Below are 26,457 nucleotides of genomic sequence, written 5' to 3'. Positions count from 1 at the left end.
CACTGCCCCGCGTCAATCGAATTGGAATCGGCTAGAAAGAACGGCTCTGTCTTCACTTCCAGAATGGAATGCCGCCGAGATGCTGTGAGAAGAACCGACCGATTCTCATCAATAGGCGTGAAGATACTGCCACCCTTTCGAGGCGCCTGCTTTTTGATGTTGGTGTCCAGGAGTAGGGGTTGCCGCGCTCTCTCTACCAGTTCAGGCCTCTGTCTCGGCTCCCCGGATGCAGGTGGCTGCGATTCTTGGGGCGGGACAAAAATGTGAGGGATCTCCTGTGGTTGGGGCGGCGGCGGCGGCGGTGGTGGCGGCGGCAGATGTTGTTGAGGTTGAGATTGGGGCGGTAGGTGCTGTTGAGGTTGAGGCGGGCTATGCATAGGATGAGCGGGATGAGCTTGCGGTTGCGGCGGCGGAGACATGTGCTGCGGAGGTAGTTGTGCTGGCGAAGGTTGCGGGGGGGACACGGAATGGCGGGTCCCTTGCGTAGCTTGCTGTTGGGGGTGGTGAGGGAAGGAAGCAGGTCCCGATGTCCTTCGCTGTTCGTCCACGTATGGCTGCATCTGGTGTGGGTGCGGCTGTTGCTGGGGGTAGGGAAACGGCTGGTGCGGTTGTGGCAGGCCGTGGGCATGGTTTGGCTGCATATTGTGGGAATTCTGGGCGTTGTACATGGCCGCCTGTGGCATGTATGCGTAGCCGTTCACTCCGCCCGGTTGCGAGCCCGGTGGCCCAACCGGTTGGCCCATGTTCGGCCCCATTCGGCGGATGTCGTTTCGTGACGACGGCCGGGAACCCATCTGGGGCTGCGGGGTGTGGCCTCGGGGCCCGAAGACGCCATTAGAGATCGGGGGTGAGGCTGACGGTGTGTGGTGCCGGATGACGGGGAACGGGGGCTGCGACTGGAACTGAGGCGGAAACATCTGAGCATCCATGCCCTCGCCTTGCGGGGGAGTGCCGTTGTCATCGTCCTCGTCCTCGTCCTCGATCCCACCGTTGAAATCGGACGGAATCTTGTATTCATTTGGCTCACCATGCTATCGTAGTGGTCATGTTAGCTGAGGGTGCGAGATTGAGCTAGGGGAACGGGAGAACATACCAAGGTCCACCGTTGGAGCATCTCCCGCATGTCGCGCGACGAGAACTGGTGCAGCTTCTTGTTGTTGCCAAAGATGACAACGGCTACGTCGACGGAGCAGAGCACGGAGAGTTCATAAGCCTTCTTGAACAGACCTCCCTTCCTCTTCAGAAAGGTGCTACAGACAAAAGCCACACGTTAGCGGTGGTGGTCGACAAAAACTACGGGCTGGGGGCCAACTTACACAGAGCGGTTCCTTTCATCCTTGATGGGCTTGATATCGATCTTTCTGCGACCCATTGTGACGGTGGTGCCACGGGCGAGAGGCCGGTGGTATCGAAGCGATGTGGTCGAATTCGGCGAATGTCAACTCTGACAATCAGAGGACGATGCGCTAGAGTTCGTCCCAACAACACCCAATGACGGACGGTGGTGACGTGCGACGGCAACGTGCTGCTTCAAGGGCAAAGAAACCTCTTCGGATGAGGCTTGGGTCGAGGCGGAGGCTGCTAGTGTGGAAGGGTTCGGTTGATATGGTTACTTCCTACACCTGACATTCATGGAACGCGACAAATTGGCGATGGGGCGACTGGCTTCTTTTTGTGCGCTGCGGTCAAAGGGAAAGCGTGTTTCAACGGGCGACGTCAATTCCCTTGTTCGCGACCAGGGTAGCCAAAAGATACTTCCGGTACCTGCGGCGACGGTCGTGCAGCAGTTCGACGTTGAGGCTGGATCTGGTGATGCTAATAATAGATCGCAGAAGTTCAGAGGACAAGAGACATTGAAGGGTGCAGGTGGGCAGGTGGACAGAGGGGCGGGCGGTGGGTGGGAAAAGGCAAGACCCCGGGGGAACCTCAGCATGGGGATCCACTGCAACAGGGGGGCAGAAAAGCCGGAAAGCCACGAGTCAGGCTTGGCTAGCCCGCCGACTGGGGGGTGCCCCAAGGATGGCATGGCGAGGGAGCCGAAGCAGGGATGCGATTGGTCAGCTGCGGACCATCCAAGGGCCTGTTCGAGACGAGAGTTTGCTACACAAAATCGAGTTGCAAAAGCTCCCCTTTGATGCCCCGGGTCACAGCTTCCATGTCGCGAGGTCCGTGTCCGAACCCTCAAAGAGCCACAACAAAGACGACTCGGCGGCTGTGTCGACTGAATAATGAACGAGAGGCAAGGCTCAAGCGGAGATGGAAAACGAGGGATTGGGAGAAACGAAGCAAGACCGTGACCGTCAACTGGACAACAGTCCAAATCCAAAGACCAAAAGTGAGTGTGGTTTCTGTTTGATTACATGATTTACTGTAGGAAACTCAGTCGATCGGGGAGGTTCTCGAACTGTAAATCAGGTCAATATACCCGGGTAAGCCTTCCAGATCACCCACGGTCCGGTTGTAAATGCCGGACGGAACGAGTAGGAACGGAAGGTTCGCGGGCCAACTCCCAATGGTTTGAGTATCGGTCGCTCGGCTTGAGCCTTCGCCATAGGGCTCTGTTGATGAACGCTGCAAATGTGCCTGACCATGTTGTCGACGTCGCCGTTGTTGTGGCCAAAGAAGTTACCGGTTCGTACACGTGGGGAGCTGACCAAAGTTTCGATCTGCAGCGGCGCTGCAGCAAAGGGACTTTGCCGCTCCTTGCAGCTTGGGCCAAGAGGACCTCGCGTATACCCCTCCTTCCTATCAAGTCCCAACAAACGCAGATCCGACCGGCGGGACCCATCGTTCCCGATTCCCGGCCAGCAACGTGCCCATCCGGCTGCTCAGCGCCCGGGCACAGAGCCTCAGCGGCGCTGCCTCTCGGCTCTATCACAAGCCGTTCTGGGGAGGAAGAGCCGCAGTCTGCCACCTCGACGTTGATTTGCGCTTGTTTGCTTGCGGAGGTTTGCATCTTTCATGGGATGGGCATGGCATGCAAGGCACGCTTCGGCTACGCGTTGCCCGGGTAGTACTTGGTACGATGGAAGTGATGCTGTCCCGTTTCGGGGAATGCAACCCACGAAAATCGAACAGATACGGCAGGCGCTCGCAGGGCCGGAATGCACAGATGCGGGTTGAGAGCCTCGAAAGCCATCGGTCTCAAGCCGTGAAACGAAACATTCCAAATGCAGAATGGCGTCGAGATGGTTCCCGCGGGTGGTGGTTGCACAACGTCCTTGGCGTTCGTGTCTTTAGGGCTCGAACCGAAGACTTGTCAAGGAGAGACAAATGCAAACCACGTCAGGAGCATCGTTGATGCAGCCGATGCATTGTCACCGGCGCGCCTGACCCCGGTTTTCAGATGACTTCTCGCGGTCGGAATCGAATCGTGTCACCCGAATCCCTGCCGCAGAAAGCCTCTTCCTGCGTGCTGCGGGCGCAGCCTCGGTGGAGTCATCCCAAAAGCTGTTCGGTCGGAAAGTGATTGGGTGGTGGTGTGGTGGGGCCATCGGTCAAAACGCTCAGTGATTGGCAAAATGTGCTCGAAATATTAGCCCAGTTGGCGGCTGTAAGCGCCGAAGGGGTTAAATGAGTGCGATTGGGCAAAATGGACAATTTGCCCGCTTGCGATCTCCGGCTCTGCATAAGCGCGGATCTATTTTTAGCTATTTTTAGCACAATCACCTGCAGCTCCGGGGAGGGACCCTTCAACAGCCCTCGTCGCCTTTATCAACAACGTCTGATGTTTGGGTTCATTATTCGTTTTCATTGCGGTGAGGGCTTTGATTTGGGCGCGCTCCAATACCAATTGAGACCAAGATCCACATGATGCAGCTGCGAATGCATCTCGTCCCTTCCTGTTACCAGTGCCAAGCATCTCATCTCCCTCTCTCGCTCTTTCTCCCTGGCACGCAACGGTACAGGCTGACCACCCATTCGCTCTTTCCAGCCCATGTTCGCATCCTCCTCTTACGAGCTTGTTTGGAATCAATAGATTCGTCGGTGACGGCACCCCTCGACCCAACGGCCCGGATCCCACCCCGCCGTAGTGTCCAGACGTATCCAGACGGGATCACGGCGGTTAGCCAAAGCACCGTACATACATACCATGCAGCGCAGAGGTGATAAACATAGTAATAGTAGAGATTTGCTTGGTGTGATATTGTCTTTAGTTGACGCTCATCAACATGGAACTCATCAGTGATGCATGCATGGAAAACAGGGACGACACAGGTTCCGACACACTCCAAGGCCAATAGTTCGAGTTGTTTCTCTCTCCACAGACACCCAAAGCCTAGTCTATCACATCATCACGTTCCTTCATCATCTGTGAATAGCAATTCCATACATGTCCCCATCCCCTAGTAACCCCGGCCCAACTGCCGCCAGCTACCACCCACACACCTGCAACTGAAATTGCTTTCCCTCCCGTTCCCAACTTAGACCAGAAACATGACGACGACTTCCCCAAATTCCATCCGGGGTAACGCCAGAAGGGGATGGGAGGAAAATCGATCGTCCGGTAGCGAGAGCCGAGTTGAGAAACGCAAGCGCCGGTACTTGCGTCTAGAATGCCATCCACACACATCAACCATGCAGCCCCACGGCACACCGTCCGCCCTCTCTTCTCAACCGCCAGCCATCGACCCGCCCGCCCGGGTAAGCAAGCCCATCGCACATCGCATCGACCAAAGCGAGCCTCGCCGCATACGTGTCGACCGACAGAGACGTGACAAACGGGTGAGATCTCGTCTATCGCACAGGAGGTGGTAGCTGCGGCTTGCATTTGCATATGATGATGAGGTTCCATTTGGGTGGGCATTCAATATTAGATAGCCGCGACGAGGAAAGAATAGAACAGACGACGATCTTTACATACACACTACCACACGCGGGTTGAACTTCTCGCAGACTGTTTTCACTTAGATGGCCAAGGACAGTGACACTGCATACCTATTGTGTCGACCCTCCCTCCACCGCCCCTCGGCCGCTTGGCCGGGCCACATACTCCGAGGCCCATCACCGGGTCTCTGGGCATGCGGCCAGAACCCGTCAACAAGCCACAAGAAAGTCGGATGAACACATGACTAGCCATGGCTTTTTAAAGGGGCGGCGAGTAAATGGTTGCGTATTAGGGCCGTCACAGGCCAATATTTCTTGCTCCTGGAACTACTGAATCACGCTGCAAGACATTTGGCTATTAGTAGTGATTACACCAGAGTGCAACCGCTCATCTACTGCACGCATGCTGAAAGGCGCCATCTTTGATGATTTCATAATCCGATATCCTCGTATGCTTTACCGTCGAGTTGAACAAGAACCGTGGCGATCGGAGCAATCCGCCGCACCACTGCATCAACAACTCCATCCGCCCCCAACGTCCATCCCATATGTAGAAACAAGCACCAGCAAGCCCTATCAGAGCCACGCGGTAGCGCCATCCATACCCAGTTCGGCGCCCGTCACACACATACAGCACCGCGTGTTAAAAGCACCTACCTCCCTACCACAACACCCACTCGACACACGCATGGCAGCAACACCCAAATTTGGCAACGCCCCGAGAATCAAGGTGTGTATGTTATTGCAGGCCCCTGCCAAGGACAGGACTCACGGGACGCGCCCCAACGAATAAGGGCCAAAACCGAAAGATATATCCCACATGCATGTCCATCCATCTCCCCCCATCCGTAGGTGGGTGGATAATATAAACGTCCCACCATCCTATCCGTATGTGCCTCTTCCTTCCCAAACGCCTGCGCAGAATGCCGCGAAAAGGAAAAAAGAAAAAAGAAAAAAAAAAAAGAGGAAGAGCCGTGAAAACCGAAGATGATGCGCTCCTTTTCCGCTTTACCCCCATGCTCAATGACGAAGCACAAATTGCCTCGCCGTCGTTAGTCGGCGTTGCCCTGACGGAATGGGGTAGCATCCCACCAACCAAATATCGTACCATCCAACGCACCCTCCTGATGATCACCATCACGAATGCCACCCCCTTCCCTGGGCAGGAGAGCCGAGCTGCCGGTATGCGTTTCCCCCCTTTTCCCAAAGCCATGAGTCCCCCATCGTAAAAATTCCCGCTGTAGTCGCAGGCGCAACCCGAATGCCCAACTCAAAGCCCCCTCCACCCGAACTCGCCCTTGGACCTAGCGCACCACAAGGCCACCGCATCCCCATCAGTGGCCTGTCAAAAGGTCGATACGTTTAGCCGAGGTTGACAAAACTGGCAGCGACCGGGGCATTGGTCGACCCAAAGCTAGAGGTATCGTCCGGGTTTTGATCACGTGGCCGCGAGCCATTGAGCAGCGGGCAGAGTCTTTTGCGAGGGTCGATGTCAGCAAGATAGTTCGGTGAGACGAGTAGGATTATTCCAAAGGGAGAGGAGACGAATAAGAAAAATAAATAAGGGGAAAAAAAGGATTAAGAGTCGGAGGTGTGGGTTGGGGGTTGACCGAACTTCTTCGCCGGTACCTGTCATCCATCCCATTGTGGTCGTGGTATCCTTTTACTCTGACACAAGGCTAAAACGAACTTGGCTGGAATATCTCCTCGTCGGCCTGTCAACCCCGCCATTGTGAGGCGTGGCTGGCAGCCCGAGGTAGAAGGGTTGGGTTTAGAGATGGATGTATGCTCTGGCCCTAATCCCAATTCTCGGCATCTTCCCGAGCAATTTGCTTTTGTTTGCCTTTCCGCCGCGGACACGACTCCACCTCGGCCTGGAAGGCGCTTGAATCCCAGCAACGGGGATCCCAGAAGTCGTCACCCTCACGGGGATTCTGAGTGGGCCGCCAACTGCTACGTCTTCCAGACTTCTGGTGACTGCCGTAGATGAGGCCCTTCAGGCGGGAGCTGGATGCTTCCTCTTCCCTTTGTAGGCAGAAGGGGCATACGTACTTCTTATTGGTTTTGATGTGGCCGACCTGGCCACAAGTGGCGCACTTCCGAGTCGTACCAGTCACCTTTTCCGTGGTCGGCTCAGGGGAGCCCTCGTCTCCGGCGGTGCCTCCATCCCGCATTTTTTGCTGGAGCTTCTTTTGTTTTTCGCGCTTCTTGCGTCGCTCTTTGTTCTTTTCTAGACGCTCTTGCTCAATGCGGGCCCTGTTCAATGTTAGCACTCGGCGCTTGTGCGGACGATGAGGTGGGTCATGTTACTTACTTTTCGAGAATGAGATCGTCTTTGTCGGGATCGCCAGTAAGTTCTACGTTGTAAATACTAGTCCTCTGTTAGTGAAAGTTCTTCTAGAGGCGCGTCGGAGCACTCACTCAATGTTCTCAAACTCCATCTGCCTCCTCCGCTTGCTATATTGGGCAATCACCACCGGATCGTGCACGATTTCTGTAACGGTCTGTATCTCGCCGTCCTCACCCTTTACCTCGCGGGTGATCTTCAACTTGCGCCAGTTCAGGCCGCTAGCCTGGCTTTGGCTGACTTGGCTCACACCGTCCGGCAAGACCGCAGGCTGGGCGGCTTGGTTGTGCATGTTGAACCGCTCGTCCTCGTCCTCCTGGGCGAGAACGTCATCGTCGTCGTGCTCTTGTGTGTCTTCGAGGCTCTGCTTCTGGCGGGTCCAGATGTCTCGCAGGGATTCTGTGTAAAGGCTATCCTGATTCTTGACATTGTACATGTGACCGCCGTTCGCCTTGCGCTGCCGTTCTATGGCATCGGCAGAGGTCGCGAGCGGACCATGAAGCTGCTCGAGGAAGCCACCCTTCATAGAGGTTCGCAGATAGCTGACGCCGAGGCCCTTGCCAGTCGGGTCTCCGGGGCCATGGACGGCGATCATGGCTTTTCCATGGCTCGCGTCGATGAAGGCCTTTGTGAGCCGCCACGGCGCCATTTTATTAGCAAGCGCGTCCGGGGGAAGCTCATCGCCGTCCATCAAGTCGTCGTCCTTGAAGACGGCATCGTTGACCTCATAGCCCCCGTTCTCAAGCTCGTGGGCGCCGATCTGCATCGCGTCAAGGAGGCAAACCTCCTCCGGGCGGACGAGCTCCCGGATTTCGGACTCGGGCATGAGTTCCTCTCCCTCGGGGAGCACCCAGTTCCTTTGCTCCTTACGGAACATGAGAAATTCTTTAAGTTTCTGACGGTTCTGTGACTCGTTGGAGTCGGCAACATGGCGGGTAATATCGGTCAAGGTGACGTTGTCGCTCCGGTGTAGAAGCCGATAGGACACCATCTTCAGACGATTCTTGGCGATGTTCGTAACCCGCCGTGAATGCGGCCCGGGCACCTCCATCGAGGGCAGAATTTGGCCGACGACGTACAGGTGATCGATATTGCGGAGATACCACGACGAACCGGATTTGCCCGTGCTGCTCCGGCCGAGGATGAAGTCGGTACTCCTGGGGGAGTGCTTGAAGATGGGGGCACGGAACATTTGGTTGTGCAATGTGGGGACCGTCTCGCCAGGGTGGACTTGGCCGACCATGGCGAACGGTGAGCGGTCCTCGGGCATCAAGATGTAGGGTTCGCCGAGTTCTCGCTTTTCGGGCCTAGCATCGGTCCCTTTAGAGCGACGGTAGTAATTGATAATCTTTTGGCCCATGCCGAAGTTGGACAGAACGATGGGAATCTCCTCGCAGTACTCAAAGAGAATCGCGGTCGAGTTGTCGTTCATGGTAAGGTCCGAGGAAGATTGGAAGATTTCGGAAATTCGCTTGCCCTTAAGTTGCTTTTTCCTCTTCAGGGTCGGAGGTTTCAGCTTGATTGGGTGGAAAGCGTCCCGACGTGGGTGGAACTGGGGCCGATGGTAACTATGCGGATCGCTGGCAGAGAGCTTGACCTTGTAGTAGGGCCACGAGAGCCTCTTTGCCGCCAAGCTGTGTTCGACTGGAATCGAGGCCAGTGTGGCGCGCACCTTGCTCTGGCTGTTCTCCTTCAGAGCGTCATAGGCGGTATCTGACGAAAAGTTGAAGCGCTGCGACAACTCCCGACCGAGGCGGCCGTTGGCCATGCGCACCGTCTTGTGTTGAATCTTGCGCCGTTTAGCAACGCGCTCGGACTCGACATCGTCGATGAGGAGGTAGGGGTCGTTCATATCGAGAATAACGCGCTTTCCCAGCTTGGAAGTAGCCTCCTCAAAGTTGTCAAAGTTGGGCGCCGTGAACCGAGGGATGGGCGGGAGGCCCTTGGGGATCTCCAAACGTCGTTTCTTTGCCGCTGGCGCATCGAGAAACATCCTGTCCCAGTCTTCATCATCGCCATCAAGCTCAGTCTTAATGAGCAGGTTGTCGGGGATGTTGCTGGATTGGCTCGGAGGAGAGGGTTGGGCGGGGACGGAATCGCCCAGACTGATCATGGCATCCCAGTCGTCGCATACTAGGGCGATGTCGCGAAGAGTGAAACCTCCCACGACCTCGGAATCGGAATCGTCGTCTAGGTTGAAGACCTCGAGGTCCGCCTGCTCGAGGGGCTCGGGCTCCTCGAGGCAAACGAGGCCGCGGGCTTCGGCATCCCGGATTTTCTGATAGACAGATATCGTCGCCGGGCCGGGAATACGGAATAGCTTTTCTTGGTCGGCATCAAGATCCAAGCTGAGCTTTGTCGGCACCAGCGGCTTCGGAGGCTTGGCCGGTTTCTTGGAGATCCAGTGGGCTTGCTTTGGGCGGAGGATCTCGTTCCAGCGAAGAACGGTCTTTTCTTTGAATCCCGGGAACGCTTGCTTTACGGCTTCGGCAAGACTTTCCGCCGGAGGGGGAATGTTCGGGTCTTGGTTCGCATCGCTCGGTTTCGGGCCGTGGTCGAAATTCAAGGCGATGAGTTCCTGTAGAGATGCCTTGTCGGTTTGCGTGCGATCCTCATCGCTGGTATCCATAGGAAGGGGCGACGACGCAAGACCGCCGTTGGCATCTAGCGGAGACGAGGGGAGGTTTTCGCCGAAAAGGTCATCGTCATCGTCTTCATTGTTGTTGACCGCGGGTGGGCCGTCGCTGCTCGCGCGGCTCGCGCGGTCCGCAGAGGGTTCCTCATCGGGTAAGTCGTCGTCACTGAGATCAATATCTTCGTAATCAACAGCATCGTCGGCCTTGCCGGCTTGGTCGAATGAGGCGCCCGGTGCAGTGTTGGAGGGAAGGAAGTTGCGGCAGTCGCTGTGCAAAGAAATATTCGATCGCTGCACAGTGTTGAAGGTGAAGGAAGTCGCTGGTTGCAAGTTGCCAAGAAATGGAACGGCTTCGGCGCGGTCACATGTGGGTCACTGAGCTTCTGCCATGCATGGGTCTCACGTTACACCGAATGAGCGGGGGTCAAATGTCTGTGCACTCGCCGTTTTTGCTTGTTTGTGAACCAGATCCCCGTTTTAAGTTCGAGCTGGAGCTCGAGCTCGATTCTCGATTCTCGATTTGACTACCTTAGGTACCGACCTACAATAGCAACCTAATTACAGCCCCGCAGCTTTTAACAATGCACGTACCACTGCTGCATCATGGGGCAGCCCACAGGGCGCATTTTACGTGCATATCAATGCCAGGTTTGATAAACAATGTCAAGAGAGATTAACTAAGTAGTTATGTAGTTACCTAATTGACTAGTTATTGGATGTTAAGGCCGAGGAATAACCAGACACAGCTTGTGGCGACCAAGATGAGTTAGATGAGTGATAAGGTGACCAGGACCACATAGGCAGCTCTGTTATTAGCGTTGACTCGTTAACTAATTCCACGGAAGTCGTTGCGCCAAAATCCCGGGACTATGTTGATGCAACATGCAGTGGTGGATCATGACCTGCGGCTTATCCCCGCAGCGATCTGTTGATGACTCTGACACCTCACCTCGGTTCTCACTTCGTCAGATCATTTTGAGTCTAGTAGCTCTCTATCAACAACTGAATCGACTTTATAAAATATGGCTGCCCCTAAACAGAATTCCGAGCTCAAGGAACAGCTCCGGGCAAAGTTCTTGGGAAAGACGCTCAACGAAGTGCCGACTCCCTCGGTCATTCTGGACCTGGCCAAGGTGGAAGTGAACTGCGAGCGTATGCTCGAAGCAACCGAGAGATTGGGGTTGCTATGGCGAGCTCACATCAAGTCCCATAAGGTGACTCTGAACTACACATTCTCGTCTCTTGATGGTCTTTAACTGTTCACTAACACCCAAGTAAGACAACCGAACTCACCCGCCTCCAAGTCGGCGACACTCTCACCACCCCAGTCTCCCTCATCGTCTCCACCATCACCGAAGCAGAAAACATCCTCCCCCTCCTCCAAGAATACCAATCCCATGGCCGATCCGTCAACGTAACCACCCACCCCCCTCTCCCCACCCCTTAACTCCCCCCCTCTCCCACCACTAAACCAAAACCAACCAACCCAAACCAGGTCCTCTTCTCCTTCCCGCTCTTCCCCAGCGCCCTCCCGCGCCTGGCCACCTTCACGCACGTCCTCGGCCCGGGCACCCTCTCGCTCATGATCGACCACCCATCCCAGCTCACCACGCTCACCGCCCACCCGCTCCCGCACCCGCCGCAAATCTTCCTCAAGATCGACACTTCGTACGGCCGCGCCGGCGTCCCGCCCCACACGCCCGCCTGCTCGGCGCTGATCGCCGCCGCGCTGGAGGCCGAGCGCCGCGGGGTGTGTTCGTTGTTGGGGATCTACTCGCATGCCGGGCATAGCTATGCGGCGCGCGAGGGGGTGGAGGATGTGTTGGGGTATTTGGCGGATGAGTTTCGGGGGCTGGCGGGGGTGGCGAGGGAGATTGTTGCTGTACGAGGGGGGGCTGCCGGTGCTGGTGGAGAGAAGAAAAGGTTGGTGCTGTCGGTGGGGGCGACGCCGACCGCGACGGTGGTGCAGCAGGAGGGGGTTTTCTCGTCGTCTTCTGGGGGAGGGGAGGTGGGGAGGTTGGTTGGGGAGTTGAAGGGGGAGGGGTTTGCGTTGGAGGTCCATGCTGGGGTTTAGTAAGTTTTTGGTGGTGTCGGGAAGGGGAGAGTTACTGCGGAGTGCTGGTTGCTAACAACGGGGCGGCAGTCCGACGCTGGATATGCAGCAGCTGGCGACGCACGCCAGGGATGCGTCGCTGATGACGGCGGACGATATCGCAATCAGTGTGCTTGCCGAGGTGGCTTCTCGTAAGTACAACACCCACATTCACCCCTTACTGAGGAGCCACTCATCCGCCAATAGTCTATCCCGGCCGCGGTGCAAATGGCACAACTGAAGCTCTCATCAATGCTGGCACGCTCGCCCTCGGCCGCGAGCCTGTTGCAGACAAGGGCAAAGTTCCCGGGGAGGCCTACGCGGGTTGGGGGTTCATCATGCCCTGGGGTTTGGACAACCCGGTGCCGGGTCCGGATTTCCCCCGGGTTCATGACGGCTGGCGGGTCGGACGCATCAGCCAAGAGCACGGTATTTTGACCTGGCAGGGGAACGGGGACGAGGTCCCGCTCCAGTACGGGCAGAGAGTCCGGGTGTGGCCTAACCATAGCTGCATCGCTGGTTCCGGTTTCGACTGGTATTTGATCGTCGACAGCAGGAACAAGGGTCGCGAAAGCGAAGTGGTGGATGTCTGGCCGAGATGGCACGGATGGTGAGCGATGAATTCGCCAGTAGCTCCGGCAAAGATGGTTATCAGCCAGCAGCCACAGGCAGCAGAAACACCAATCTTTAACAATGGGTCATGGATAACTGTATGATGCTGCGTAACACCAGCCCTCTTGCCCAAGACCGGTTTTACCTGTCCATTAACCTGAACTCCCCCAGACGCCTCTTCGAAACCTTGAGCGTAATAATCAACGACCTCCGGCCACCCTTACTGCTCCCTGCCCATCTCTCCGACATCTCCCTTGCAAGTCAAAAATCATGTATCTCGATTATGTCCCCAAACAAGTGTTGCACTCTCGACACGGCACCTACTTGCAACGCTTCTCCACGATGCCCGCTCCATTCTCGTCATATTCCTTCTTCGAGATCCACATCTGGTGGAATGTGCCCAGGCTGGCCAGGATACTGCCTCCAATCCAAGCACCGAACCTCCTCTCGCTCGTCAGACCAGCCGCATGTATCTTGATTTTAAGGCCTGGGTACATGGCTGTGAGTTCGTGGTTCAGGCGATCATTGAACCCGTTGAGCAGGCTCGTGCTTCCGGTCACCACGACGTGACCCAGCAGGTTAGGTCGCAGGTCGACATCGACTCCGTCTAGCGCCGCTTTGATCATGGCGGGGATCGTCTGCGCTTTCGTCAAACCTGGCTCTTCGCCGACCGCCGGAAAGGCGGCGCTCTCGTCCCACATGCCCTCAGCTACGCGGTAACGCTGCTCGCGCCACATCTGGTTGAACCCGTCGGGCATCTCAAATACGCGGCCGGGTTGGCTTCGAGCGTAATCTTCGTTCCCCGGTGCCGTGTAACGGCCAGGCCCACGCCATACTTCGACGACTGACTCCTTGAACTCAGTGAGGACGCGCTCCTCTTCGAAGGCGCGGAATGAATCGGTGATGGGGAAGTCAAACGTCTTCAGCCTGGCATCTGCGGGCGCGCCAGCCTCGACGGGCTTCTTGTTCTCGACCATAAAGCTTGGGACGACGTCGACTTTTGGGTCGCCGCTCTCCCACATGGAGCGGATCTGGCCGCTCAGCCAGACACCAGCAGCCGGCGACCGCTGGACTGACCTCTTGAGGACCATGCCGTCGTGAATTGCTGTGACGCTCGTGTTGGCCCCGCCGACATCGATAACAAGGGCGGTGGCTTTCCCGGCGGCAAAGGCGGCCAACACAGGGGCTCGGCTGAGCCAGAAGGCGGGACAGCCCCAGTTCTCCATGCTTATTTCAATTGCCTTCTCGCGGGCCTTAGCCGAGTTCCAAGGCGCCTCAGTCATGAGCAGGGGGTTTTCGGCCAGCGGCTTCTCGAGCGCATCGGTGGCATCCTCGTTTTCTCCCATCTCCACGTCGCCGTCGTTGTCGCCCACGTTGAGGCCGTTCTTGCTCGGAGGGGTAGGCCGCGGGGGCTGCAGGCGCTGGACGAGCACGTGTTCCCAGACGCGGGTGGCGGCGTCCCAGTCCTCGACGACGCTGTCGCGGTTCATGTAGTTGCGTACTTCGATGCCGGCGCGCGGGGCGATGCTCGGGTCGCCAAACAGATCGCGGCCGTCGACGTGGATGTAGGAGGATGGAATGACCTGTTTGGGTATCTCCTCGCCCGCAAACCCCGCGCGGGTGTTGCAGTAGCCGGGATCGAGCACAAGCGCCGAGACCTCATCTAGCGATGGTTCGTTAGCAATTGGGGCGGCAACTGAGAAGTTCTCATGGCAGCTCACCTCCTCCGTAGATGTCGGTCGGCTGCACCGACGACGACAGCGGTTGCTGTGACATGTTGAGGAGTATCTGGTCGGTAATGTAGACGGAATTTATAACCCTAGGACGTATCGGTAATGTGGGCGGGAATAGAAGCGCAACGGGTGTTTTTACGTCCGTGTTCTTGTCGATGGTGGTTTCAACAAGTCGCTCCAATCGAGGCTCCTCCAAATTCAAGCAGTTGAACGCGACCAGGCGAGGGACGGGAGGTGTGGGGCAGGAGCTTGGGGCTTGGCATTGGAAACAAAGGTTCCATCCCTCTTTGGGGCCCGAGTTGGAAACTCCGGGGGGTGTTTTTACAACTAGAAAGTCCGAGTAAAGAAACAAAACAAGACTAACTAAATAAATGAGTATATTTATCCTACTTACTTTTCGTTATCCACTGTACTTCCCCCTTTTCTTCTTATTTTTTGTTAAGTTGTTTTGTTTCTTGGCTCTTCCTTCCGTCGTCGGGTTTCTCTTTTCTGTTTCATTAACTACATAGTTAGTTACTTCCTTTTTTTCTTCTTCCTTCCTTCCCTCCTCTTTTCATTTTGTTTTCTCTTTCCCTCCTTCGAGTTCAACATCTTTTTACGTATAACCAGAGGGTGAGCGCTAGGTCGCGAACTCATCCATGGATAAAGTTACAAAATTCCTTTCAAGTCAAAATTCCAAGTCGCTCAGTGTAATACCTTTCATCGCATATAGTTAGTTAGTTAGTTATGGGAAATCACATTGTCCTGTTTACCTAAGCTAAACGTTTTTCCTTCCCTCCGGATTTGCCACAACGATTTAGGTTCAACCACTGGACACTGCAAGGCCAAGTGATGAATGGCATCGCCATGAGATTCAATGGCGTCCTGAACTTGTTGCTTTGTGACCCGCAGCGGGCGTGAACAACCCTCCGCGGCCACGCGTTCTCACACTTCCACCACCCGAGGGCTGAAGTCCATCTCCCACGTACCGCGCCAGGTGAGATAGGCGTAGTTTTGGTCCGTGTGGTAAATGAACGCACACGCGCCCCCCTCCCGGCCATTCCAAATCGCCAGAGTCCGCAACCTAGGCATCTGCAGCGCCGTGATGCCGGCCCTGTACAGCAAATCGTCGATGAGCTCCCGGCGCCCTCAACTGTGATAAAGGAGCTGCGAGGTGAGGGCGAGAGACTCGAGGCGCGGCCAAGTCCAGGATGGCAGGCAAGCGCCAAAGAAGTCCTCGGCGTTCACCAGATACGACACCGAGAGCTGTTCGAGGTCGCAGCTTCTGGAGGCAAAGGCCGTGCCAACTCGTGGATTTGCGACCCGGACGACCTCTCCCTGTATGTGCATGGGCGCACCGGCGTTTGAATTTCCGTCTTCCATTAGTATCGCAGCAAGGCTGTCGCTAAAGTCTTCAAAGACGGAAATCTTCTTGAGAGTTTTGGGAAGATGTTTGACGGAAAGTGCAAGAACTACAACCAAGGTTTAGGAATCGAACGAGTGATGGAAGGAAGGGGTCACAAGGTGTCCGCTTACAGCGATCATACATATCTCTGTTCCTGTTGTCCCATTGCCGCCACGGCTCGTAAACCAGGTGCTCCAAGGCGCTCAGGTTCCTTAACAAAAAACCAAGAGAACCAGGGAAAAGCGAGCGCCGTAGACACCGGCGTATGATGAGGCGTGTGATGCTAAGAACTGTAGGAATATGTTCTCCGGTAACAAAATAAATTCTCGGGAAGAGTCTCGGGATGGCCGCCGCAGGAGGCCGGACCACTTGTTGACCGTTAACCCAGCCGTGCCCCGGATCGTTCGTCTTGTAGTTGCCGTCATTGTTGACATCCGCATTAGAGGTAAAATAGAAGTTCTTGAACCAGTGTTCTCTATCGCTGGAGAATAGGCGTTAAGCTCCAACGTAATCCCCTTGGGAAGGGTGTTATTTGTTGCATGCTTCTGCCGCCTCTCCCAAGTGCCGATGATCCGTAATAGCTTCCAGACTCCGTCATTAATAGACTGGATATCTTCTTCGGTGCTACGCCATGGCACTTCTCTTATGCATTGCGGGCACGAGTATCTAGGTAGCTCGATTCCAAACTGGATATACCGAATGAGGTGCCGATGCCGAACGATCAAACGTCCGAAGTCATCGAGTCATCGAGGCAGGAAAGCCGCAACTTGAGCTGACGGAAATTTTCTTTCGCGAGGACCGATTGCCACTCCTTGCAGACAGAAGCCAACGAAGCCCACCGCTTGTGCTTCTGCTGTGCAATCGCCTCGAGAATCATGAGGCGGATTTCGGCGGGCAGGGATGCCCAGGGGCGGGATTTAGCCCTCGTTGAGGCTCGAAGTATCATTCCATGGCATCGTCTGGGAACGCGGGATCCGTTCGCCATGATCAGAACTTGGAAGGAAAGGGACTGGCCGAAGGTTGGAGAATCGGTGGGCGATATGAATGAAGGCCCCGAGAGAGGTTTCTGGTGATATTCGGGTAACAAGGGATCGACTTGTGGTGCTGGTCACAGATGATGATTGGAATGGTACGAACGAAAAGATTGTGCGCGAGGGAAAGTTTGAGGGGACGCGGCCGAGCTTGGCCGTCTGATACATATAGGTGCTAGACACTTGAGCATTACATCATCACCCAGGATGACCTCGAGTCGTGCATACTTCTAGTAGTGTGCACTGCCTAGATGCAGCACTAGACCCAAACTCCTTATCATGACATCAATTCATAAAGGGGTATCATCATTAATGTATCCTTACGTACCTATCTTCCTTTTGCATCGGAATGATAATCCCTTTCCAACGCAGTGCAAACAATACCCAAACTATATCCTCGTGATCCCCACGTCCTCATCCTCCAGCTCACTATCCCAGTCCCTCCCTTCCCCATACAGCACCTCACACACTCCTGCCAGCGGCACATCCATGACCGCATCCGTCCCCTCATTCCACACCTCCCTCCAGTTCAACTTGACGCCCTCTCCAGGACCCGCCCCTGACCCCGACCCCGAAGCCCCCCCATCCTTCGTAACCGTCCCCCTCCTCCTCCGCCCGCCGCCCTCCCTCCTCTTCTTCTCCCCCCTCACAATCCTCCCCTTCGAATCCACCACCGCCACCATCGCCGCCTCATCCACCACCGTCTCCACACTCTCTAGCGGCAGCGTCAAGATCTCCAAATTGTACCCCGCGAGCGCCACGTAGATGTACACCAGCAGCATGACCAGAAAACTCGGAATCGCGAGCGACCACCAGCGGTTGGGGTAGTAGTAGATGCCCAGCGCGTGCAAGAACGGCGACGGCAGGTAGCTCCACAGCAGGTAGACCAAAAAGAAGAGCGAGCTGAACAGGTACAGCACAAAGCCGTAGTACTCGTACGTCGGCACCTTGGGGCGCGCGCGGGGGACTGGTTCGCCCAGGTGTCCATTCCCACCACCGCCGCCGCCGCCGCCTGCTGTGGTGGAAGTGCCCGCGCCGCCGTTGTTGTGTCCGTGTCCGTGCCCGTGGCCGTCGTCGTCTGACGCGTCTGGAGTGGTGGGGCGGGACGGGCGGAGGAGGGAGGTCAGGGAAGGGGATGGCGGGAGGGGGGTTGGCGGCCGGCCGTAGAAGGGCGGCGCGAAGGTGTGCTGGGTGAAGGGTGGTTGTGGGGGCCGGCGCCGCCGCGGGTTGTTGTTGTCGTCGTTGTCGTCGTCGTCATCGTCGTAATCATCATCGTCGTCTTCTGATTCGGAGCCGGACGCGGAGGAGTAGGATTGTTCTTCTTCGTCGTCTTCGTTGGGGAGGTGCTCGTCGGTGGAATTGGGATCGTGGTCGGGGTTGAGGTTGCTCGAGCCGGACGAGTCTTGTCGGGCAAACGGCCGGTTTCCGTTTAATGCGGGAATGCGGACGACATCTTCGTCAACTTCTTCCTCCGTGATTACGGGCATGGTGCTGCCATTGACATGTGTGGTGTTGTCTACGAGGTTGAGAATTGGATGTTTTGCGGGTGCATGTGCAAGTCACATTGAATTGCCAAGCAGCCAAGGGGGTGCTCAGCGGCCAGCCCCACTGATCGGCAACCAAGCAATACCAAGGGCAGCAACAGCAACAGCAACCACTGCGGGCCCTTGTAAATCCTCCAAGCAAAAAAGCCCCTTTTCTCAACAATAACAAGATAGCCAAATCACACCTGGGTAATTTTACAGCATCTGATGAACATAACCGAGTTACGCAATCGCAGAATTTGTAAAAGATTTACGCCGCATAATTAACATATCCCTCGGACTACATACAACTAAACCACCCGCCCCCGTCTACCCTACCCATCCAATAGGACACCGGTACTCCGCTCTCCTTGTCCTTGCGCCATCCTTCGGCCAGCAGCGCTTCCAGACGAGCTCTGATGGTAAATATGCCTGCACTGCAGAGTAAAACCAGCGGCCCCAAAGCCGGTGGTTGATCCTTCTTGATGGCATTCACCGCCCCCCTCCGCCCCTCCCTCCCTCGGATCCCGTTTCCCCTCCCCACCCCCTTCACTCCCACACTCCCCTTCCTCATCACCCTGCCTCAACCTCGGACTCAAGTCCTTCCCTTTCCCCTTCCCAACATACATCTCCTCCTCGTCCTGCTCCTCCCTCACAGCTCCTACCGTAGCAGCAGCGGCAGCACCGCCACCACCACCACCCGCACCCGCACCACTCACACCACCCCCCAAACCCCTCCCCACCCTCCCCACCCTCCTCCTCCTCTCCTCCGCCGCCTCCCACGCCTCATACACCCCCCTCCCTCCCTGCACCCCCGGCCCCCAGACGCGACGCGCACAGGCCTCACACATCGACCCGCGGGGCCGCCACCCGCGCTGGCGCAGCTCGACGGCGCGGGCGACGCTGACAAACAGCGAGCGGTCGAGCAGGCGGTTGGAGAGGCGCAGGATGGACTCCTCGTAGGCGTACGCCGAGAAGACCGACGCCAGCACGGCGCGCAGGTCCGCTAGGCTGGGCGAGGCGGCGGCGGCGCGGGTGAGGAAGGCGCGCAGGATGCGCAGGAAGGCGAGGTTCGTGCCGAGGCCAGCCGTGGTGGTCGCCGTGGTGGTTGTTCTGGTTGTGGTGGTTGTTGTTTTCGTGGTGGTGGAGGTGGAGGTTGAGTTGAGGAGGGCTGTGAAGGTGGTTTGGACGAGGCCGCGGAGGAGGGCGAGAAGTTTGTTGGTGTCGAGCGGGGGTGGGTGGTGGGGGTCACCGTTGGTAGGAGAAAGGGGTTCCTGTGATGGGTTGGCTTGCAATGTCGACGATAGCCGTCTTGTGATTTGGACTGCTGTGTCGATCAGGTCTAGCCAGAGGTTTTCATCGGCAGAGAGTTGCCCCGTCGGGTGGCGGTTTTTGCCCTCGCCAGCCGGAATTCGCTGCTCGCGCGGTCTTGCTCTGCCCCTGACACAACCAAATGCCTACCAAAACGAACTTCCGCAGGCCTTGAACCAGATCCTCGGCGGAGGCCTGTACCCCACGGGCATCGTCCCGGGACCCGGCAAGAAGACCCTGCAGAGCCGACTCGAGCGTCTCAAGGTGTTTGACCAAGCGGCCCATGGCTTCTTGGATTTGGCCGTCTTTTGCCATGAGGATGACCGCTGCGTCGATCACGCCCGTTTCCTCCATTGTTGGGAGCAGCTGTTCCAGCCTCAGGTTCGAGGACTGGACTAGACCGACGTAGTCCGAGACGCGGTCCGGATCAAACTGGCACATTAGGCGCAGGTATTGCTCCACCAGGTCCCTGTCTGTTGAGCGGCCGAGAGTGGTTTCCTTTTCTGGCTCTAGTATTGTCTTTAGGTAGGTGTACTGTAGACCTGGCTGTTGGGTCACCGAGTCTAACACGTGTTGATGCAGCTCAGGGGCGTGCTTGGCAATGGTCGTGGCTGTCATTCCGGGGTCGAGATACACCAATTCTGCAAAATGTTCCTTGATGACTTGGTGGATGTCCTGGATCTGGCGTTGCGTGAGACCTGCCTGTGGTCGCAGATAGAGATCGATGCAGTTAAAAACGTCTTCCTGGTCTTCTGGATCTTCAAAGTAGGTGTGAATGAGCTTCCCGTACTGCTTGTCCCCTCTGTAAATGCGCTTCAGAATGCGGTAGAAACTAGCTTCCTTGAACAGCGGTATGAGTTCAGTAACATCCGGTGGTTGGTACACTGACAGCAGATACTCGGCGCTGAGCTGAGCATCCTCAGCCAGGTCCTGCCCCGGGTATTTGCAAAGCCCGACCAGGACTTTGGTCAGCGTTGAGCCAGGGAACAAGAGGTATTGTGGGTACTTCGGCAGGTTCCTGGCGATGAACATATCCAGGTAGATTGTTTCATTAGGCGTAAAGTCGGACGAATTCATAATTTCCATCAAGATCGAGACGATGTACTGCCGATTTACCGTCATACCAAAGATTTGCTCTTCGGGTAGATCACGGCCGGCGCTGCCGCCCGACTTTTCGGGGGAGTCATTGAGGAACGAATCCTCAAACGCTTCGTTGAGAGCGCTTAAGAAGCTCGCGGCGTCGAAGTTCAAAACCAGCCGAAGGTACGGAAACGAGGGCTCTTCAGACCGGTTCGGCCTTGTCAGAAGCCGCTTGTTGCTACCCTTCGGCCATGTGATGCTCTTGCCCGAGAAAAGCAGCCAGTAGAGCTCGGCTTTTGCCTGTTGCGCGACATCTTCTGGAAGGGCGTCGCCGGTTGGGTAAACTCGTCCGGTGAGAACGTAAGAGAGATATGGAAAGATCTTCAAAGCGTTCACACCGTATATCTCGGCGTCCATCTGACTGCCCGACGCCTGCCCGTTCTGCATCAATGGTACCAGCAGCGAGAGCAGGTCAAACAGTGGCGTGACGAAGTCGCTCAGTGCCTGGTTCCAAACGTAGAGCAATGCATCATACAGACCATGCTGCTTGCAAAGTAAAGTGATCTGATCCAGGTCGAGGGTCGCCGTGTCCATGTGGCAGATCATCTCCTCTAGCCGGCTTTCCCAACTCTTGGTGACAAAATGCGTGATCAATGCCTTCACAACAACCGGGGGGACTGCAGTGATGGACCCGTCGAGAATGTAGGGCTCCAGAGCCTCGAGGAAAATACCCTCCACGCCAGCCTCTTCGTACCATTCGTACATCTCGTCGAAAAGGAAATCAATGTCCCCCACACTCAGACAGGCTACGAAGCACGTCTCAGAGAGTTCTTGGAAATGGTGGTCATCAGTCGATTCCCTGTTTTTTTGCCTTTGGCCAAAGGCGTACTTTAGCGAGGCTCTCATGATCTCCATCAACCTGTCCTGAACCATGGAGTGCCTCAACTTGGTGTCCTCCGGTAGTCCGACCGTGAGCTTGTTGGCGTCTCCCATGTAGTAGGACGTTGCGAGTGTGATAGCACCAACATAGTCGCCATTCTCCATGAGTGCGATAAGCCGGTCAGCCCAGTTAGACAAGGCTCCTATTGATATGTCGTTAAGCCCAAGGAGGAAGAGCCGTCCTTTGTAAGTCTTGAAGCTCATATAGAATGCGTCAGCAACAACGCCGTGCATTGAGGGATCTTCCTCGTCGAGCTGCTCCACCAAGGTGTTGAGCTGCTTCGAGAACAGGTCGACGTGATAGATATGTTTGTGGATGAGATCAAAAGCCTCGGTCATGCGCATACTTCGGTCTTCGAGGACAATGAGACGCTGAGAAATGGTTAGCACAGTCAAAACTGACCGGCTTAACCACTGCACCGCGACGATAGCTTCCTCGCACTTCCACCGGCTCCGTGCCCGAAATCTCAGGCTTGGTGGTTTATCCTTGTCCTCTGATGGGATCTCGTCAACATCCAGAACGGTCAGGACATTAGACCAGCAGTACACTAGCTTGACTTTGGAGATTTGACTTCCTGTGACAGGATCTGCCACTTTCAGTTTGACGCCGGGGAACCAGGCCAAACACCCCGTCAGAGCACTGTGGGCAACAACTTCCTTCGGTCGCGCGGATTTGTGTTGGGTCTGGGCAATAGGGGTGGTAGATACGATGACAAGCAGGTAGGGCGTAAGCATCGCGGTCAGCCCCAAGCCATCGGTAGCCATCTCAACGTTGCCGAGGGGTAATGACGCAAACGCTAGGACGGTGCTTGGCTTCAGCGTTTTCCCAGGCGGAGGTTTCGCGTCCGGGTACCGGCCCAATATCCGCGTCGTTTTAACTGTTCTTCCGAGTGCTCCAGTGCCCCTAGTTGCGAGATGCGAGAAAGCCATTCCTCGGTCATCGGCAGAGACAAGAGCCGTGTGTCGGGTGCCGAGGAAGCCCAAGTGGGTGACTTTGACATTCAGCACATGGCCATCGGCTGATTTGCTGGTTTGGTGCATTGGGTCCAAGTGCGGGATACTAAGAAATGGCCTCCCAGCAGCTCGCGAGGTGTCCCATGTAAATATGTTGCCGTTCGCGTGCCCACCGGCGATGGTGGTATGATCTGCGGATATTGCGATTGCAGTAATGGGGCCGGATTCAACGGCTGCGGAAGGTCAGTATCAAGGTGCGCAAGAACGAAATAATGGCCTAACCTTTGGTCCCCGGGGCCTATTATCATCTTGATGTTCTGATTGTAGTCGAACATTAAGATAATGCCCTTCGAAGTGCCCAATACTATGGTGGCCGAGATGGCAAGACACGTTGGAGTCCCAAAGTTCCTCTTGCCCGCCTCGGAGAACACCTGCCCATTAAGCTTCTTCAGCTTTGTCCAGCGCACAACCTCCCATGGTGGTGATGGTGTTTCGGTGTCCCCTGGGTCTAGTAGCAACTGGCTGTTCATCGATACGTTCCGGCTGTGGGTGGATGGGAACGCGGGGGACGAGGGTCTTGGCGAGGAGAGGTATGGCGAGGTGATACGGGACTGGAATCTTTGGTCGAATGGTCGGAAGGAAGGCGTAGGACTGGCTATGCCAGGGCGAGAGGCGAGAGAGGGGTGTAGGCTGCTGCCGGGGGAGGAGATCACGGAACCCTGCATTAGGCGTGCGCCATTAGTAGCCATTCTACCACAAGCATCCCAGCCCAAAGTACCTGTATAGAGGGCGGATCGTCCGGAACGGAGAGCATGGAGCCCATGGGACTAGTCGCACGCCGGGGTATGGCATCGGTTGAACCATCTTCTGACGGCGTCTCGTGCTCTACTTGGAGCAGTTCTCGATAGCGATGTGCGATGGAGCTTGGACCGGCAGGGAGCGCAGAGGACTCAATACCAGTATTTCCCTCCTCTTCCAGAATGTCGGCAATGTGGTCCTCATCTCTGTTGCCCTTCACTGTCTCTTGGTCGCTCATCGAGCTCGAATCCTGGTCGTCTGCTCGGGACAGCTCTGGTTCGTCGGCCATGCCGTCCGTGGAGCCACCCTCCTCCCGGAGTTGACTCGAATTCATCGGGTGTCAGGGGCGAAAGGCATTGCTCCAAGGAAACCAATTAGGTGGCTTGAGAAAGCAGCAAGGTGAGAAGGCTAGCTTCGTCGAGTTCACGATTCGGCCAGGGACATGAGATCGCGCGGCTTTTGGGGTGGGTAGGTTTCGGCGCTCGCTGAACGTTGGGTGACGGAGCTGCCAGTAGCGCCTTAGGAAACGCGATATATTCGGCGAATGGACTTGACACAAAAGGGTCAAGCTTGCTTGGTGTTTTTGCGCATCGGGGATGCTGCGAGTCCAGACATGCATCAATGGATGGATGCCAAGCAACTGCGCAGCTCCCCTGCAGCCCCAACCATAGGCCCACCAAGGTCGCTAGACCTGGTGGGGGGAGCAGTTGATCGGCTACAAGGCTGGCTTCCAGGTTGCTGGGTGGTCCTTATCGATAAGGTACAGCATCGCCTTAACCAGGCCCTCAGGTCGTTGTCTTGTGACCAAACACCTTTTCGCCTTCACACTCAGACGTCAATTTCAATCTGCAAATTTCATAACAAACACTACGCTGCAACCCAACCGCACTTCAAGAATTATGGCTTCTATAGGTCCGCAATTGCCACCGCACCTCCAGAAGCGCAAGCGGACTCCCGAAGACGAGACAGAGCTCGGTTCGCATCCGCCCAAAACATCCCGCCGAGACCACGACGACGAGATCGCGTTGGAAAATGACTCCGGCGACGATTTTGGGCCAGCCGCGCCGGCCGTACAGAACCCAAAGGAAACAATGCCATCAAGAGCCGGCCCATTAATCGGCCCCTCGCTACCTCCCACAGTTACGAGCAGCGCGGCCGCACCAGCAGGCAAGAAACGATCAATTGGTCCCTCCCTTCCGCCGACAGTGGCGCCAGGCAATGGCGACGAAATATCTCTAGACTCCGACGATGACACGACCGGGCCAGCATTACCACCAGCAAAATCCGGACCCAACCCACCTCCCAAGCGCGTACTCGGCCCAGCACCGCCGCCAGCACCCCTTTCCGAGCGGCCCACGGCCGATCCAGACGCCAATTCCTCAGCAGAAGATGACTCCGATGACGACTGGGGCCCCGCTCTCCCAGGAGCATCCACCAGCACCAAAAACACAGCCACCACACTCGGACCAACCCACCCTTCTCTCTCCAATCCCGAACCGGCCGCAGCCAAACGCGACGACTGGATGCTGGCACCACCCACCAGCAACGGCCCTCGCGCGCCCGACCCGACCAAGCTCAAATCACGCAAGTTCGCTAGCGGGCCGCGAGCCGCGACAGACGGCAAACCCGCGGGCGTCAGCTCCATTTGGACGGAGACACCCGAGGAGAAGGCTCGCCGGCTCGCCAACGCCGTGCTCGGGCGGGAAGACGCGCACAACACACCTCCGGATGCCACGCGGCGGCCTGAGTCCAACAGTGGTAGCAGTAAACGCGACGGGAGCCGGGCGGACGTGACGCGCATTAACTCCTACGTCGAGCAAACGCGGGGCAAGAGTCTAGTGGCGGAGCACCAGGCGGCGCGGGCAGCCGGAAAGTCTGCCAGGCTTGTCAAGTCGGGGGAACATGGCAAGTGGGGAGTCAAAGGCGGTGGTAGTGAGGAGGGGCAGGCGGAGGAGGACGATGACCCCAGCAAGCGGGCGTTTGACTGGGAGAAGGACATGAAAGTGGGCGGACAGATCAGTGGGTCGCAAAAGAGAGAATTGTTGAACAGGGCGGCGAATTTTGGGGGGAGATTTCAGAGCGGGAAGTATTTGTGAGGTTGTGAAGGGGGTCGGATGGAGGGAATCATTTGCGCAGGCGTTTCGGGGCATTTACAAAACGGATAAGAGGGATGCGGGAGTAGGAAGGACACTCAAACGATATAACACCCCAAGCGATATAACACACTCAAGCCATATATAACACACCCAAGCCATATATACACTCGCCACATACCCATGGAGGGTTGGCGGGCGTGGGAACACGTTACAGCAGCCAGGTGCTAGGGCCAAAACATAATATCCATTGTCTACTTAAGAGATGGTTTTTTCTAATTTTAATCCGATATTTTAGCTGGAACATCTAGTGTCTACAGTATAATATTGGCTTTAGAATATAGCATCTACTTGGTTATCATAAAATTTGCATGCGTGAACCGAAGCAGTATGTTGGCCCCGAAACATAGTGGTGCCCCCCCCTTTAGGGACATCCTGTAACGTAGACATGGCACATGGTCACAAACAGGAATCATATACTGCAAGAGTATATTCATTTGATTTCAAGCACCCATCCAAAATACACATAACACCCATTCCATCCCAAGCTCGGCATCTACCTTTCCTTCACCAGCCTGCCCGCCGACCCGACTTTCTTTCGATCCCGTTTGCTGACCCGCGTCCACCCCCCCGGAACAACCTAAATCAAACGTCCCGCCCATCCATCCATACGACCTGGTAACTCCATGCTTGTAAAGGGCAAGTGTGCCTGGCCCCCATAACCTATAAAGCCAATGTGCTATGATGCAAATTCCAATACTGAGATGCGAGAGGAAACAGTACAAAAAGGAAACACATGAACGGCGAAGATCGGTCATCAACCAGATGATACAGACCTCCGTTAATATATGCGAGCCGTAGCTCGCCAGGGACACCGCCGTCGCGGCCGTCGTCCGTTGCTATGACTCGAAAAGTATATGTGTGCAAACGCCAGGTGTGTGATGGCGTATATGTGCATACCCACCAACTATATGGTGATGTGTTAAGTGGAGGTAAGAAGCTTGTTGAGGGTCCTCGTGATAGTCTCCGATCGGAGTGCAAATAAACCAGGCAGATCGATGCGTGAGACGCCCGCCGCGATTGTGATCAAGGAGGAAA

General features: G+C 56.1%; 9 protein-coding genes across 9 annotated transcripts in view; 3 read left to right on the top strand and 6 right to left on the bottom strand.

Moving 5' to 3' along the window:
• CHGG_01378 (uncharacterized protein) overlaps positions 1-1,372 on the bottom strand; it is a gene marked incomplete at both ends in the record, with an annotated part of 2,070 nt that extends 698 nt beyond the window's left edge. Inside the window, 3 exons of the mRNA XM_001220598.1 lie at positions 100-1,031; positions 1,094-1,250; positions 1,317-1,372. Coding sequence (XP_001220599.1) covers positions 100-1,031; positions 1,094-1,250; positions 1,317-1,372 — 1,145 coding nt within the window. The remainder of the gene's footprint in view (positions 1-99; positions 1,032-1,093; positions 1,251-1,316) is intronic.
• A 1,039-nt stretch (positions 1,373-2,411) lies between these two features.
• On the bottom strand, positions 2,412-3,139 carry CHGG_01377 (uncharacterized protein; the record flags this gene model as incomplete). The annotated part of the gene is made up of 2 exons (XM_001220597.1): positions 2,412-2,649; positions 3,066-3,139. 2 exons carry the CDS (start codon positions 3,137-3,139, stop codon positions 2,412-2,414), a joined length of 312 nt encoding a protein of 103 aa, XP_001220598.1.
• Positions 3,140-5,843: 2,704 nt separating this feature from the next.
• Positions 5,844-6,193, top strand: CHGG_01376 (uncharacterized protein; the record flags this gene model as incomplete). Its single annotated transcript, XM_001220596.1, has 2 exons — positions 5,844-6,009; positions 6,072-6,193. The coding sequence occupies 2 exons, from the start codon at positions 5,844-5,846 to the stop codon at positions 6,191-6,193; spliced, it is 288 nt and encodes a 95-aa protein (XP_001220597.1).
• A 430-nt stretch (positions 6,194-6,623) lies between these two features.
• Positions 6,624-10,435, bottom strand: CHGG_01375 (uncharacterized protein; the record flags this gene model as incomplete). Its single annotated transcript, XM_001220595.1, has 4 exons — positions 6,624-7,083; positions 7,142-7,198; positions 7,249-10,077; positions 10,401-10,435. 4 exons carry the CDS (start codon positions 10,433-10,435, stop codon positions 6,624-6,626), a joined length of 3,381 nt encoding a protein of 1,126 aa, XP_001220596.1.
• A 396-nt stretch (positions 10,436-10,831) lies between these two features.
• Positions 10,832-12,515, top strand: CHGG_01374 (uncharacterized protein; the record flags this gene model as incomplete). Its single annotated transcript, XM_001220594.1, has 4 exons — positions 10,832-11,023; positions 11,305-11,882; positions 11,953-12,053; positions 12,109-12,515. 4 exons carry the CDS (start codon positions 10,832-10,834, stop codon positions 12,513-12,515), a joined length of 1,278 nt encoding a protein of 425 aa, XP_001220595.1.
• Positions 12,516-12,833: 318 nt separating this feature from the next.
• On the bottom strand, positions 12,834-14,289 carry CHGG_01373 (uncharacterized protein; the record flags this gene model as incomplete). Its single annotated transcript, XM_001220593.1, has 2 exons — positions 12,834-14,176; positions 14,235-14,289. 2 exons carry the CDS (start codon positions 14,287-14,289, stop codon positions 12,834-12,836), a joined length of 1,398 nt encoding a protein of 465 aa, XP_001220594.1.
• Positions 14,290-15,374: 1,085 nt separating this feature from the next.
• Positions 15,375-16,055, bottom strand: CHGG_01372 (uncharacterized protein; the record flags this gene model as incomplete). The annotated part of the gene is made up of 3 exons (XM_001220592.1): positions 15,375-15,697; positions 15,762-15,841; positions 15,997-16,055. 3 exons carry the CDS (start codon positions 16,053-16,055, stop codon positions 15,375-15,377), a joined length of 462 nt encoding a protein of 153 aa, XP_001220593.1.
• A 995-nt stretch (positions 16,056-17,050) lies between these two features.
• Positions 17,051-23,600, bottom strand: CHGG_01371 (uncharacterized protein; the record flags this gene model as incomplete). The annotated part of the gene is made up of 7 exons (XM_001220591.1): positions 17,051-18,177; positions 18,494-18,621; positions 18,812-19,458; positions 19,646-20,004; positions 20,194-22,701; positions 22,936-23,187; positions 23,306-23,600. 7 exons carry the CDS (start codon positions 23,598-23,600, stop codon positions 17,051-17,053), a joined length of 5,316 nt encoding a protein of 1,771 aa, XP_001220592.1.
• A 565-nt stretch (positions 23,601-24,165) lies between these two features.
• Positions 24,166-25,362, top strand: CHGG_01370 (uncharacterized protein; the record flags this gene model as incomplete). The annotated part of the gene is made up of 1 exon (XM_001220590.1): positions 24,166-25,362. One exon carries the CDS (start codon positions 24,166-24,168, stop codon positions 25,360-25,362), a length of 1,197 nt encoding a protein of 398 aa, XP_001220591.1.
• Between the last annotated feature and the right edge of the window lie 1,095 nt (positions 25,363-26,457).

The sequence above is a fragment of the Chaetomium globosum genome, genomic scaffold (genome assembly GCF_000143365.1).
Source record: "Chaetomium globosum CBS 148.51 scaffold_1 genomic scaffold, whole genome shotgun sequence".
Taxonomy (NCBI): Eukaryota; Fungi; Ascomycota; class Sordariomycetes; order Sordariales; family Chaetomiaceae; genus Chaetomium; species Chaetomium globosum.
Note: the sequence above shows the minus strand (reverse complement) of the source record. Positions and strands in the feature narration are given on the sequence as shown.